We start from the raw sequence: 13,369 nt of genomic DNA, 5'->3' as shown, positions 1-13,369 counted from the left end.
TTAATTTCGAGTGGCTTAGGTGTTGCTAAAGTTTGAAATATATGTGTATGATGTTTTGCGACTTATCAATCAGATTGGTATCGGGTATCGGTCTTGTGTGATATTCTTGAAATTCCATCACTAATTATTGTCAAAAACAAAAAATTTTATTGTGATTGCTACAGAGTCTATTTCCTAAAATGACCGATCCAAACGTGCCAAGAGGAGCCTTAAGCTTGCAGGTAAGTAATTTGAGTAGAGTATCTAGTGAACTTTAATAAAATATATATTTTTCTAAGAATGTTCTGAAGTATACGGTGCAACATCACGATCCAAATCCAGAAGCAGCCCCAAAGTTGGAAACTCCCGATCCTGAGGTATGTAAACAGCTCAAATTGAGAATATTTTAAGAATATTTAGAATAGTTATTGTGTTAAGCTTCATTCCCTAAAACACCTCAAGTACCCATACTTTGTAAATAATTTACAAGTGTGTCTTAAGCACTGAGTCAATCGAATCATCTAGAACCTATATATTTGGCCATGTGCTCCTCCAAATCGGGTTTCTATTTAAAGCCAAATTTGTTTGGAAGTTACTTTTCTGTCACTTTGTAAGGTAATATGTAAGGTCTTTTTGATATAACAAAGTAAAATATGAACTAGTAAATTGGATCTATATAAAATATCAAATCTTTAATGTTTCAGAGAGCTCAGTTTTTGGCAAATGCCCTCAATGCCATGACAGTGGATGCTGCGGCGGCACTGAAAGCAGCTTTGGTGATCTTGAACAGCGAAGAAGCCGGCACAGACGACCAAATCGAGAGTCTGGATGTCATAAGGAGCCACATCGATGACATCGACAATGCCATAACGCTGGTGAAGCTCGGAGGAACAGCAACTCTGCTCCGCTACATAACACATTCGAATAACGAAGTGCGAGAATCGGCACTCAATACTGTCGCTGAAGTGGCGCAGAATAATGTATTTTGTCAGAACGCCCTCATAAACGATAAGTTTCTGCCTGCGCTTGCAAAGAACTTGAGCCATTCGAATCCGAATACCGTGCGGTGCTCCTTGTATGCGATATCATCGCTGATAAGGAACTTTCAGCCTGGATACGACGAGTTTAAGCGCATAAAGGGTATCAGGTCCTTGATACCCTGTCTGAAATCCACAAATACAAATGTCTACGTGAAGACTGCTTTTCTAATTGCATCGTTAACTTCAATCGACAAGTCTGTCAGAGGTAAATTGAAGTAGTATTTATAACGCCGTTAATGAAATCCTAATTATTTGTCTTCCCTACCATCAGATGATTTTGTAAAGGAAGAAGTGTTTCCCGTGCTAGCGGAAAACCTTAAGCCCGTTGATGACTTTGATATCAAACAAGAAACTACGCTTTTTGCACTTTCGTCTCTTTCACGGGAATCAGAGTTAAAACTCTCTACGGAAAAACGAGAGGAAATCCTATCGAAGCTTCAACAAATTATTTCCAAAAACAAACAGTCGGAAACGTGTGAAGTAAGATTATTTTATATATCTATTGTTATGTATCAAATTTCATACCTACTTTATTTACAGGACATGGTTAATTATGCAAGAAATATTTTTGACAACTTAAGTGCACATTAAAAACAAATCGATTTTTCACGTAAATGATAAGTTAAATAAAAAGCTAGAAAGTATCTCTAGTTTACAAATCTTTCGGAGAAACACATTCCTGTGTTTATAATATTATAACAATTTATTAATTTCAATGCGTCAGTTATGTTGGCAATGTGTCAAAGTCGTCACCAACTGAAACGATCGGAACGTGCTCCAAATTAACTTCAATCGGGTTGTCACATAGCCTATTTCGCTTTGCAAATATATTCCAATCCATCACCTGCACGGCGTGCAGACTTTCCGCCTCGTTATGATGCCGCAACACCATGGACTCCTTCAAAGATAACAACAATTTAGATTTGCAACGAAAAAGGTTTTGCTTAGGGTGAACGTACCTTGATTTTCTCCCACTTATCATCGACATCTTGCAGCCAGCTGAGGAGCAATCGTCCATTGAAGCGGCAGCGAGCACTCTTTTCCTTTTCATCCTGCTCCGGCGTGATCATGTTGTATACCTCGTCGTCCTTCAAGTACGTGCAAACGGAATAGGGCGCCGGCTGTCCAGATATGCTCCTGGCCGCCTTCGAGTGAACGCGTATTATCTCCTGCTCAACGTTCATGCATAGTTTCTCCCGCTCCACGGTGTGTGCTTCGATCAGGTCTCGTCTGGCCTTCTCCTGATCCTGATAGATCCTCTCCATGGCCTGCGGAACAGTGCGTGGAATATCCGGAACTGAGATCGGCGCATTGCGTCTTAATAAGTAGGATTTCTTTGTCAGCAGATACTCGTTGTATCCCTGCGGAGGTCTTGGCTTCACCGGATACAAGCTCTTCCACTTCTTTTCGATCTGACGACGGATGCTCAAGAACATCTGGAAGCCATTGGTGAAGGGATGGTCATGGGGGTGAGATTCTTCGGAGTTGACACCGGAATCCGCTGCATTTGAGTTCTTCGAACTGTCGTCGGTGTTTTTCGGTCGAATCTTTCGCTTCCGTGGATGGAGTTCCACGTTCGAAGGATTTATGTCCTTGGACGAGGAGGTCGACGAAGTCGACGGGCTCGGAACATTGGTGATTGCCTCCTGGTCAAACTGGTGGCCTTGCGGGATCGGACTAGACGTCATGTTGCTATAGGAGAGCTTTACATCTGCAGGATCGTTGGCATGATTGGATGACGCTGGCGATGGAGAGCTGCTCTGCATTTGCGGGGAGGAGTTATTGGAACTGCGCTCCACACTGGTCACTCCAGTGCGATGAGAGCTTCGCAGGACCCTTAGGTTCTTTTCGTCATTGAAGAGCTTTATATTCTTGTCATCCAGGGCTGTTGAGCAAATGCTGTTGCTCTTCTGTGGACTTTCGTGCGGGCTAATAGATTGATTGGTTATGACGGTGTCAATGGAATCGCTATTGGAGCTGACCACATACGGCAGGGCGGCATTGCGGGAGGCAGTCACCTTGCCAGTTCGAAGCACATTGCCCTCAGTGTCGATTGAGCAGTTCTGTTGCGGAATCACAATTTTCAATGGCGGCACTTTGAGTCCTCCGTTGTAAAGGCTGTCGTTACTCTTGTAATCATCGCTGCACTCCGTTTCGTTCTCAATATCTACATTCTTACTAGTCTCCGCCTGCTCCTTTTCGGCATTGGAAGCGCTGCTTTTGTTTCCTGACGGAGATCCCTTCGTTGCAGCTAGCTTGGAGCTTTTCTCGACGCGCGATGTCAGTTTCAGGGAGGCACCCTTTACGTCCTTTCCATGCTCCGAATCCTTACGCTTCTTTTTCTTCACGTCCTCGCCAGATTCCTCGTAGTCCTCCTCTATGTCTGAGTAGCAACGCTTGGCAGCCGAAGTTCCCTGATGATTCGTATCGCTGGATTTACCATCGTTACTGCTCTCCTCCGCTGAAGATTTGTCTTTCGTATCCAGGACCTCTTGCTTCTCATTCAGGCTGCCCTCGTCAGTCTCTGTGTCTCCTTTCTTGCATTCATTCTTCTTTAAGTTGGTGCGGGATGAATCTGCAAGAACGAGAATCTTATACAATACATTTGACGGCTGTGTGATTTAGTTTGGAAGATCATGTAGGAGAGTAAAATGAAAGCTTATTATCTATCGGATATCTTTTCGTGTGGAATTTGTAGTTATGTTCGTAAGGAAACCAAACAATATGATTTTGTTAGAGATCTAAGAACTTAAGCATAGTTGTTTTTAATTTTGGTTTTAAAAGTTTAAACCTTGACAAGAGAAGAGGGTCTTTTTGACATCTTTACATATATTTCTTGAATAATAATTGGTATCTTCATATTTGAATCAGTCAACCTGCAATTTATCCACAATCGAAACCAGTTTTCCGGATACTTTACATTATTCCTGACTTTCAGATACATTTATGTATGTACATACATAGATATGTACATGCATAGATGTATATGCGTGTAGGTATGTACGCAGTGAAGTACCCACGATATGAATTGAAATTCAAGTCGACGAGTAAAAGTTCTAAGCTTTGTAACTGAACTATAAAATCCACTTGAATCATGTGAAGAGTAGGCATGCACTTAATTATTTTGCTTATTTACCTGTCGACGAGTTGGCTGTCATTTGGATGAGCAGAGCCATTTGCTGCCTCTCCGACATTGGCGTGTTTGAGTTCGATCTGGGTTGGGTAGCTCCTGTATTAAATCCTATCCCCTTCGGTCTTGGGGGTGGCATACTCTTTTGTTCAGTTGTAGACGGTAAAAATTAAAATATAGAACAAAAACGGAGACTTGAAAAAGTCTTGCAAAATTTATTACAAAAAGAATAGTGCGACCGTATCGTGAATACAAAAATATGCCGTCTTGCTAATATAATAACGATGTTTTCAAATCCATTAAGTTAATAACAAATTAATTTATATATTTATGTGAATAAATTTCAAAATACACCTTTAATTCGTTTTAAAAATTAAACTTTTTTATTGAACTAAATCAATACCTGCTCCACCAAGGTATGTGGGTTTGTTGACCTCCAACATGTTATAGTTGCTTACAAATAGCATGTTGCGCATTATTATTTTTAACTACTACTTTATTTATACTACATCTTAGCTATTATACGAAGTCTCATTGTTAGTCTAGCCGAGTTTTTCAGGAATTTTCATTTATTTAGTTAGTGTTCCGATTCCACTGCGTTCTCCTCCCGACAGTGTGACCACTACTGCTCAGTTTAAAAATGGCCGAGCTTGTCAAAGACAACTCAACGCCCCGGCTACGGTCACATTCAGTTTTATTTTAGAAGTTTTGCAGTGTAAGATATTTTTATAGCAAATCTACGCTCTATTTCGCTTATTTGAGGAGTTTGCAGAGCAAAACCGCTGGTAATAAGTTAGAATAATTGCACTGCGCGATAACTTGCATAACCATTTCCAACTGGATTTCGAACGACAAAATCCATTCACCCACACACAAACACATCTACTTGCGCTTCTGTGTGTATGTACATATGTTGCACATAAATATAAGTGACTGCCACTTGAAGAAAAGTTTAGTGCTGGAAAATATGATCCATTTTACATAAATAATCAAGTCTAGTTGGAAAAGTGCTCGGCGGCAGCTCGTGTGGCAAAGTAAACACAAATGGAGGGTGATTTCATGGCATAAGTTATCTTTTAGCATGATAAATACGAAATACAATCTCTTAATGCAACGAAATTTTATGTTTAAGTGTTCATGGATTGTACATTATATAGTGACTCACTTTTTAATACACTGGAATTAGTGAGCTAGGGTGTTGTAACCCCATTTGCAATATTAATACTCTGACTATTCGACCGGTTAAGATTATTTCCCACCAAAGAAATCACAATATTTGTTGATCTTGATTAAGAATGAAACTATTTCCTCGAATTCAACTCACAATCTCATTTTACGCAATCTAGATTTCCGATTCGAAAGGCAAATGACGAAAGACTAAGATAATAGAAAACTATAATTTAGATTATGTTAGGGTACTAATAGCTTCGGTCTCTAAAAAACTACACAATTCCTTTCAGTTGATGTAAGCAGCTACTTTTGCAATTCGTTTTTTGTTTATTGCATGACGCCAAGTGTAATTAACTTTCGCCCATAATTATAACCATAATAAACGAACTAAATGGCCTTAAATACTTTTTAACGAAGTGTCATGTTTATGTAAATCACACCGGCAATGTTGATAAATAATAAATAAAAGAAAGTTTTCAAAGCATAGTATTCGATATAAATCGAAAATGCTTCCACCCTTAGTTTCCAATTGGAAAACATCATTGACCGAACTGGAATTTGTTAAGCGGATAATCTGATTGGCTTAATATGATTGGCTTAGATTGATGTTAAAATAATCCAGAAAGTTAATCCTTTACTTTTAATAGTTTCTGTAGTTTCTAAAAGTTATCGTTACAGCGAATGTAATAGCGCGGGCATTTTCGATTATCAACCACCTTTTTCAACGTGCATGCGCACTGCGAATTTTCTTTTTCATCGTATTGATTAACGCAGCTTGAATCGTTTAATATACGGTTAAAATGATTGTCTCCAAAGCTATCAAATCATACAGGATGTAAAACACATCAAATACCTCGATAAACACCTTTTTATTTGGATATCATTCATGTTGTTACACTTTCAAATGCCAAATGGTTGTAAGAACACTTACTAATTTCGTATTTTGTCTGTGTTTTGTAGACAGAAAATTGAGAAAATCGGCAAAATGACGCAAATGTCGCAGGACGAAATCATAACCAATACGAAAACAGTCCTTCAAGGCCTCGAAGCCTTGCGAGTGGAGCATGTTTCGATTATGAACGGAATCGCCGAGGTGCAGAAGGACAATGAAAAGTCGGACATGCTGCGAAAGAACATCGAGAACATCGAACTGGGCCTCAGCGAGGCCCAGGTGATGATGGCCCTGACATCCCATCTGCAGAACATCGAGGCCGAGAAGCACAAGCTTAAGACACAGGTGCGCCGCCTCCACCAGGAGAACGCCTGGCTCCGCGACGAGCTGGCCAACACTCAGCAAAAGTTCCAGGCATCCGAGCAGCTGGTGGCCCAACTGGAGGAGGAAAAGAAGCACCTGGAATTTATGGCGTCCGTGAAGAAGTACGACGAGAATCAGGAGCAGGATGACGCTTGCGACAAGTCCCGCACCGATCCCGTGGTCGAGCTATTCCCGGACGAGGAAAACGAGGACAGACACAACATGTCGCCCACTCCGCCCAGCCAGTTCGCCAACCAGACTTCCGGCTACGAGATTCCAGCGCGTCTCCGCACTCTGCACAACCTGGTCATTCAGTATGCATCCCAGGGAAGGTGAGCCATCAACCATGCATTTTATTTTACTCGTGAGCAGCAAAGAAACCCCTTGCCTACAACATTGTTATCTATCAATTCATCATTAACTATAATAACTTGATATATTTCTAGATACGAGGTAGCCGTTCCCCTCTGCAAACAAGCATTGGAAGATCTCGAAAGGACAAGTGGTCACGACCATCCCGATGTAGCAACCATGCTGAACATTTTGGCTCTCGTGTACCGCGATCAGGTGCGTCTACGCTTTGATTAACTTAATTTATACAATCGTTAATTAACAACATCTCGTGCCACACAGAACAAGTATAAGGAGGCCGCCAATTTACTCAACGACGCTCTGTCGATTCGGGGAAAGACATTGGGCGAGAACCATCCAGCCGTGGCGGCCACGTTGAACAACTTGGCCGTCCTCTATGGCAAACGTGGCAAGTACAAAGATGCCGAGCCACTGTGCAAGCGTGCCTTAGAGATCCGAGAGAAGGTCCTGGGAAAGGATCATCCCGATGTTGCCAAGCAACTCAACAATCTCGCCTTGCTCTGCCAGAATCAGGGCAAGTACGACGAGGTTGAGAAGTACTACCAGCGAGCTCTCGACATCTACGAATCAAAGTTGGGTCCCGATGATCCCAACGTGGCCAAGACAAAGAATAACCTGGCCGGCTGCTATCTGAAGCAAGGTAGATACACGGAAGCTGAAATCCTCTATAAGCAGGTCTTGACGCGAGCCCACGAACGTGAGTTTGGAGCCATCGACAGCAAAAACAAGCCCATTTGGCAGGTAATATTGTGTTGTGCTTGCTCCTATGCCTGGTAAATACTATAAAGTTCCTTTTCTTACTACAATTTTCAGGTGGCTGAGGAGCGTGAGGAGCACAAATTCGATAACAGGGAGAACACTCCATATGGCGAGTACGGCGGTTGGCATAAGGCCGCTAAAGTGGATTCGCCCACGGTCACAACCACTCTAAAAAATCTGGGAGCACTTTACCGACGTCAAGGCATGTTTGAAGCGGCCGAAACCCTGGAAGACTGTGCAATGCGGAGTAAAAAGGAAGCCTACGATCTAGCTAAACAAACGAAGCTCTCACAATTGCTAACGTCAAACGAAAAGCGACGATCGAAGGCAATTAAAGAGGATTTGGATTTCTCTGAGGAGGTGAGCTTCAATACCGAATCAGTTAACTTAATTAACTTACATTAATACTTGCCATTTATCGTTGCAGAAGAATGCGAAACCATAAAAATATTATTTGTTCATCGCCCACAACGGAATCTTTAAGTTTATGATTGAAAGCTAACAGCAAACACACACTTTATTTATTCATTCCTTAATATACATAAGCTCTCAAGCATACATTAGCAAATAAACAACGTTTTATACCTTGTTATTTCAAAAAATATGTACCGCTTTTAATAATAAACCAAATATATTTAACATAATCCTGTTTGTATTTAAACATTCCAAAACTAAACCAATAATACGAACCAAATATTACACTTTACATTGGAATCAGCCTAATATTTATTAATGATAACAAACAGTACGTTGTTTACGATGCGATAACTGGGTAGCAGTTAGTCGCTATCATTGTCATTTAAAATCGAGGAAACTATGCCGGCAAACTGCTCAGCTCGATCCAGAAATTGTTCCCGAGTGAGGCTCGTATCGTTACGTAGATTTTGAGCCGTGAGGAGTAAGTTTTCAAAGTCCTTCAGCTGACTATCCAGCTCGTCGGCACTGATTTCTTCCTTGTGATCTGCAAATCGTTAGGACGAAATGGATTATTGGTTTCTCAACTCAAATCCTGGGCACTAACCCGAACCAAACTTGACATTGGACCAAACTACGTTTTTCAAACCCTCCACAACTTCCTCGTAGTCTTTTTCATCTTCATCTGGGTCACTCTCAACATTGCTTCTCAATGTTATGATGTCAAAAAAGAAATTCGTTTTCTCCTTGATTTCTCCAAAGGACAATCCACCTTCCTCTGAAGTGGAAGAGGTTAGCAGAAAGCCCAGCTGAATCTGTTCATTCTTCGCTAACGTCTTGGGGATAGTGTCGATAAAGGAGGTCTGCAAATAATGGTATTATAATATATGTAATATTATTGATTTTAAAACACTTACATCTTTTGAATCAAAGTAAATGATCAACGCCTCGGTTGCTTGAAGAATTTTCTCCGGCACAGCTTCCAATTTTCCAGAAAATGGAATTAGGTTGATTGAAGTGTTATAGTACTTGGTTTTAACGATGCACTTATAGCAATTAAGTGAGCACTCCGTTGATGTTGACTCCTTCGATTGATTCACTTCGGATAAAATATCTGCAACGAAAATTGGGTTTGTTTATAGTGTTTAGTTGGTAGTACGAGTCTTTATGAAACGATCTTTTTAAAAAAAATCCTTTATACTCTTTTAAACATGTACTGTATGATCAGTATGCTATATTCATATCAACAGAATAAAAATATTTAATTAGCCTGTATTACTCATAAATTTCAAATAAACAAAGCTATAACAACGTGAAAATACTGGGTCACGAAAAATAAGACCTTTGAAGAACTCTCTGTACTTTTTCAAGTAACTAATCTTACTTTCCACGATTTCCAGTGCAGGAACTGCTCCATAAGATAAAACAAGTACTACTGGATCCATTATATTGCAATTTCTTTATTTATTTCAGTCAACAAAAACAAAAGCTAAACACCAGTGTGACCAAGCTTTGAGAACGAAAAGTTCTTAACTCCAAATGAATAAAGCTTTGCTTTAACCGGCACTTTTTTAAATGTTTTTTTTTTTTATATTTTACACATATATTAAAAAAGAGGGAACGCTTTATACGAGTTTCTCGACTATAGGATACTCCTTACTCAGCTTGTATGTTTGCGAATGAAGAAAAGACTATTATAGCTATATTTAGATAGCTCACTAGCTCAAACTGTTGGCGGTTATATTTATTTATTGTCGTTTGTGGGCGTTTTGGTGGGCGTGGTCAATATATAATCTAAATTAGAAAATACATATATGGGGAACCAGTTTTTATACAAAATCAAGAGAACTGTCCTCCCCCCGCAAGTAAAATACTTAATTATGTACAATTTACTAAAACTTTTCTTTAAATGGCAACATATTCATCATTATGTTTTAATATGCTAACTTATAATTACTGAATATTTTTGTCATATCTCTTTATCAACTGCTCATAGGTTATATCACATTTCAGGCCCTCGCCCACGTCGTTCTCATAGATTTTCTTGGCCCGCTCGAAAGCCTCAATAATGCAGGATCTGAAAAGAAGAGTATTATATTATAATTTTATTTAAATTTATAGAGAAAACAGCATGCCCACCTAAACAGCTTCTGGTGCAGAACGTAGGCGCTCACATGACCGGCATCCAAGTAACGAACTTCTGCTCCTGGCCATATGTCCTCCAGACTGGAGCACCCCTCCCGGGGCACATAGGCATCATCTTTCGCACAGACCGCGATTATCAGGGAGGTGTCGAAGGGAACCGAAAAGTTCTTCAGGTGGGTGCACTCGTCCATCATGCCGCGCATGAACTGCAACGCCTCACGTTCCCACCAGTTCGTCTTGGTTATGTCTATTTTGTCGGTTTTGCTCTGCGCAGACAGGGGCAGAATGAACTTCATGAGGTTGGTCAACGTTGAGCCCGAATCCTTCGATTGTTCCTCCGTTTCGATGGCCACCTTTTGGCTGAGCGCGTCCTTGGCATCAATGGTCAGGTTCTCGGAGTCAAGTTTGGTGTTCTTCAAGGACTTGGATAGGAATATGGAACTATCTTCTTGGGGGCAAATGCCCTGCGCCTCGTACTTATCCCCACAGGTGTTACTGTTTTCGGTTGCGTGGATCTTTCTCGTATCGCTGATATCCTCCTTCAGCTCTTGCAGGGATTGATTAAAGTTCTGTATGAAGCTTTGGCCCGCGGAAAACGCATCGTCGATCACAGTAACCATTTTCGATAGCCGTTCTCTGTACTGTCCATCCGAGAAATACTGCGTTTCCAACATATCCCAGTTGATGGACTGGCTCATGACACCCTGTAACACATGGAACATTGCTATTTCAATTTGATATTCCATGCTATAGCAGCACCTACAGTTGTAAAAACAGCGGAGGCGGTGGACCAGGATAGACATGGCACAAGTACCAGTGGTTTTGGCCAATTTGTAGCAGCCAGTGATGCCATCTAAACGAAAACGATTATTGTTTACAGTCTCTTTAATAGTTATAATCAATTTTAGCTCACATGACCGCCCATTGACAATCCTGTGACGCCTAGTGGTCCAAAGCCATTCCTTTCGCACCAATGAAAGAGAACCAGGCATTCCAGGATGAGGCAGCCGCCCATCACAAAGATATCAGACACGTTGTGCAGGTTGGAACGCCTAGAATAATATATTAATCATTATTGCATAAAATATATCTAAACCAATTAGACGTACGTTTGGTTGTTTGGTTTTCTCAAGCCATAGAAAGGATTCTCCAGTATTATGGATCCAATATTGGCGTCTTTCAGCAGCGGTTTCGCAATGAAATTTCGTCGACGCCAAAAGAACTGCAATATTTGAAAATCAAGCCATTTAAATATCTGCGTTTTAATGTACTATTATGAAGTTATGGCTGAAAATGGTCCCAAACAAAATTGTTTCTATTTGGGTATCGAAAGGAGTTGAGCAAACTATGAACAGATGGGCTTAAACATCATGGAAAACAAATTAAATATAAGGCTCTAAAGCTGGCTTGGTAAAGGTAAAACAATATCTATTTTGGTGGGACCCACTTTTAGCTACATGCTGATAGATAAGCCGGTCGCCTGGCGTTTGGCCTCTATTGAAAGTAAACAGACATTAATCTCGGAATTTGGACAACGGATCTCGCGATGGTACTCACATGATCACCCGTTCCGGCCAGATGAATGCATATGGGCTTGTGCTTTTCGTTTTTCCACTTATTAGGGATCAAGAGTTGGAAGTGCGCCTGCTGGGACTCCTCGGGCACAACTCCGGGCATGTGCAGCTCCATGGGCGTCTTAAATTGGCCCTCTATCAGCGTGCTTTCCGCACCGATTTCTTTTTTTGTTATCTCCACCGGATAATCGCGCGGCACGAGCTTGAAACATGACTCCCTACTGGATATTACCTTTCGGAACTGAAATACTCTGAAATAATGGTCGTCAGATACAATGGTCGGCATATACAATTGTACAAATGTACAAGTAATTAAATTACAAAATCGAAAATAATGATGAGCTTTTCTGGGAGCAAAAAAAGTTAAATGATTGATTGAACTTCAGGGATAATTAATACTTTTTAAGCTTTAGTTGTTGAAAGCAAGTTGCCAATTTAAAAAAGTATCTATTGATATGATCCTAACTTGCTTAGGGTTTATTTCCCACTAACCTGTACGGAGGAATCTAAAATCGTGGTCAAGTCCAGTGTCCACTGGCGGAAGGGCACTGTAATGCAGATTAATGGCATCGTAAAACGATAAAAATAAACAATCTACGTACTTAGGTTGCATAGAAAACTCAAGTTTCTAACAAAGACTTGAATTAACCTAAGAACCACATCGTTTTTAAGAACATAAATTCATTTCTCGATGATAGAACAGAAAATGTTGACCTGAAGTTCAATAGGTTTCCAAATTAATAAGATTAAGATGAACTTTGTTAATTATCGGTTGGTAATTTGTGACTATGAGGAATTTAGGATAACATAGAGCATATATTACGATAAACCTTTATTAAGATGGCCCTTTCAAGTAAGTAAAACTAAATTGTAAGTATTTGTTAATAAATTAGTAAAGCCGTGAATAGGTCCATGCACATCTAGTAGCCTTTGAAGGAGGAAAATGCAAATATATACTTAATAAGTCAAACTATATTTTATTATTATTGAAAAGAAAGCCCACCGAAACCATTAAATGTCTTGTAAACTAAAACACACAAGAGTTTCCCATTGCCCACAGATGAACCAGTTATTTAATTACATTTTAACGCCAATTTGAATAACCTAGAGCAAATTGAAATCATAATAGTATTACGTAAAGAATCCGTAAGGGGAGCACTTAATTTTCGCCATACTCCGTTTTAAATGAAAAACTCACTTGCGCAGGTTTTCCGGCTTGCCCCATCCCTTTTCGAAGAACCTCGTTATCAGCATGCGGCGATATATGCTATCTAGTTTACTCGGCATCTTCGGAAAATGGCAAATGGGGCTTCTTGTTTTGCCAAAATAATAATAAACAATACTTCCGATAGGGATGGTAAAACGCTTATTGCACTATCGATAACTGCGTAGAAACTTCCATGGTGATAAGACTTCCAATTTTAAAAACTGACAAAAATTTATGCTTATTAATTTTAGCAATGTCTACTAATCTGAAACTTAATATAAAATAATAATAAAATACGAAATCCATTTTGGTTTTCATGTCAGG

At 40.1% G+C, this 13,369-nt stretch overlaps 5 protein-coding genes across 7 annotated transcripts; 2 read left to right on the top strand and 3 right to left on the bottom strand.

Moving 5' to 3' along the window:
* Window positions 1–110: 110 nt before the first annotated feature.
* Window positions 111–1,663, top strand: LOC117139386 (hsp70 nucleotide exchange factor fes1). The gene is made up of 5 exons (XM_033301648.1): window positions 111–221; window positions 279–356; window positions 684–1,224; window positions 1,291–1,499; window positions 1,560–1,663. The coding sequence occupies exons 1-5, from the start codon at window positions 180–182 to the stop codon at window positions 1,608–1,610; spliced, it is 921 nt and encodes a 306-aa protein (XP_033157539.1). The 5' UTR covers window positions 111–179; the 3' UTR covers window positions 1,611–1,663.
* Window positions 1,664–1,701: 38 nt separating this feature from the next.
* LOC117139384 (ankyrin repeat domain-containing protein 11) lies at window positions 1,702–4,399 on the bottom strand. Its single transcript, XM_033301645.1, has 3 exons — window positions 4,156–4,399; window positions 1,979–3,594; window positions 1,702–1,917 (listed from the first exon to the last, which is right to left on the bottom strand). Exons 1-3 carry the CDS (start codon window positions 4,286–4,288, stop codon window positions 1,744–1,746), a joined length of 1,923 nt encoding a protein of 640 aa, XP_033157536.1. The 5' UTR covers window positions 4,289–4,399; the 3' UTR covers window positions 1,702–1,743.
* A 427-nt stretch (window positions 4,400–4,826) lies between these two features.
* LOC117139385 (kinesin light chain) lies at window positions 4,827–8,352 on the top strand. Of its 2 annotated transcripts, XM_033301647.1 has the most exons (6): window positions 4,827–4,934; window positions 6,280–6,906; window positions 7,021–7,141; window positions 7,208–7,687; window positions 7,760–8,065; window positions 8,133–8,352. In XM_033301647.1, exons 2-6 carry the CDS (start codon window positions 6,305–6,307, stop codon window positions 8,148–8,150), a joined length of 1,527 nt encoding a protein of 508 aa, XP_033157538.1. In that variant the 5' UTR covers window positions 4,827–4,934; window positions 6,280–6,304; the 3' UTR covers window positions 8,151–8,352. The 2 variants fall into 2 exon arrangements, with proteins under 2 accessions (XP_033157538.1, XP_033157537.1); XM_033301646.1 differs by lacking the exon at window positions 4,827–4,934 and having other exon boundaries at window positions 8,136–8,352.
* LOC117139387 lies at window positions 8,340–9,629 on the bottom strand. The gene is made up of 4 exons (XM_033301649.1): window positions 9,504–9,629; window positions 9,037–9,233; window positions 8,727–8,982; window positions 8,340–8,666 (listed from the first exon to the last, which is right to left on the bottom strand). Exons 1-4 carry the CDS (start codon window positions 9,562–9,564, stop codon window positions 8,485–8,487), a joined length of 696 nt encoding a protein of 231 aa, XP_033157540.1. The 5' UTR covers window positions 9,565–9,629; the 3' UTR covers window positions 8,340–8,484.
* Window positions 9,630–9,860: 231 nt separating this feature from the next.
* Window positions 9,861–13,282, bottom strand: LOC117141228 (protein ABHD18). Of its 2 annotated transcripts, XM_033304588.1 has the most exons (8): window positions 13,037–13,126; window positions 12,331–12,386; window positions 11,822–12,089; window positions 11,374–11,486; window positions 11,178–11,316; window positions 11,028–11,117; window positions 10,259–10,968; window positions 9,862–10,196 (listed from the first exon to the last, which is right to left on the bottom strand). In XM_033304588.1, exons 3-8 carry the CDS (start codon window positions 11,951–11,953, stop codon window positions 10,073–10,075), a joined length of 1,308 nt encoding a protein of 435 aa, XP_033160479.1. In that variant the 5' UTR covers window positions 11,954–12,089; window positions 12,331–12,386; window positions 13,037–13,126; the 3' UTR covers window positions 9,862–10,072. The 2 variants fall into 2 exon arrangements, with proteins under 2 accessions (XP_033160477.1, XP_033160479.1); XM_033304586.1 differs by lacking the exon at window positions 12,331–12,386 and having other exon boundaries at window positions 9,861–10,196; window positions 13,037–13,282.
* Window positions 13,283–13,369: the final 87 nt, after the last annotated feature.

This window comes from Drosophila mauritiana, chromosome 3L (genome assembly GCF_004382145.1).
Source record: "Drosophila mauritiana strain mau12 chromosome 3L, ASM438214v1, whole genome shotgun sequence".
Classification (NCBI taxonomy): Eukaryota; Metazoa; Arthropoda; class Insecta; order Diptera; family Drosophilidae; genus Drosophila; species Drosophila mauritiana.
The sequence above is the reverse complement of the archived record's forward strand: the minus strand, read 5'-3'. Positions and strand labels throughout refer to the sequence as shown.

Excerpts from the sequence above, each read along its gene's own strand:
- LOC117139386 (XM_033301648.1), top strand. The coding sequence starts at position 180 with ATGACCGATCCAAACGTGCCAAGAGGAGCCTTAAGCTTGCAG. Across the intron at positions 222-278 it reads GAGGAGCCTTAAGCTTGCAG|AATGTTCTGAAGTATACGGT; the intron begins GTAAGTAATTTG and ends TATTTTTCTAAG. Across the intron at positions 357-683 it reads TGGAAACTCCCGATCCTGAG|AGAGCTCAGTTTTTGGCAAA; the intron begins GTATGTAAACAG and ends TTAATGTTTCAG.
- LOC117139384 (XM_033301645.1), bottom strand. The coding sequence starts at position 4,288 with ATGCCACCCCCAAGACCGAAGGGGATAGGATTTAATACAGGAGCTACC. Across the intron at positions 3,595-4,155 it reads GACAGCCAACTCGTCGACAG|ATTCATCCCGCACCAACTTA; the intron begins GTAAATAAGCAA and ends TCGTTCTTGCAG. Across the intron at positions 1,918-1,978 it reads ATAAGTGGGAGAAAATCAAG|GAGTCCATGGTGTTGCGGCA; the intron begins GTACGTTCACCC and ends TTATCTTTGAAG.
- LOC117139385 (XM_033301647.1), top strand. The coding sequence starts at position 6,305 with ATGACGCAAATGTCGCAGGACGAAATCATAACCAATACGAAAACAGTC. Across the intron at positions 6,907-7,020 it reads CAGTATGCATCCCAGGGAAG|ATACGAGGTAGCCGTTCCCC; the intron begins GTGAGCCATCAA and ends ATATATTTCTAG. Across the intron at positions 7,142-7,207 it reads CTCTCGTGTACCGCGATCAG|AACAAGTATAAGGAGGCCGC; the intron begins GTGCGTCTACGC and ends CGTGCCACACAG.
- LOC117139387 (XM_033301649.1), bottom strand. The coding sequence starts at position 9,564 with ATGGATCCAGTAGTACTTGTTTTATCTTATGGAGCAGTTCCTGCACTG. Across the intron at positions 9,234-9,503 it reads TGCACTGGAAATCGTGGAAA|ATATTTTATCCGAAGTGAAT; the intron begins GTAAGATTAGTT and ends TTTTCGTTGCAG. Across the intron at positions 8,983-9,036 it reads TTTACTTTGATTCAAAAGAT|ACCTCCTTTATCGACACTAT; the intron begins GTAAGTGTTTTA and ends CATTATTTGCAG.
- LOC117141228 (XM_033304586.1), bottom strand. The coding sequence starts at position 13,125 with ATGCCGAGTAAACTAGATAGCATATATCGCCGCATGCTGATAACGAGG. Across the intron at positions 11,487-11,821 it reads TGGCCGGAACGGGTGATCAT|TTCTTTTGGCGTCGACGAAA; the intron begins GTGAGTACCATC and ends CAAATATTGCAG. Across the intron at positions 10,969-11,027 it reads CCTCCGCTGTTTTTACAACT|GGTGTCATGAGCCAGTCCAT; the intron begins GTAGGTGCTGCT and ends CATGTGTTACAG.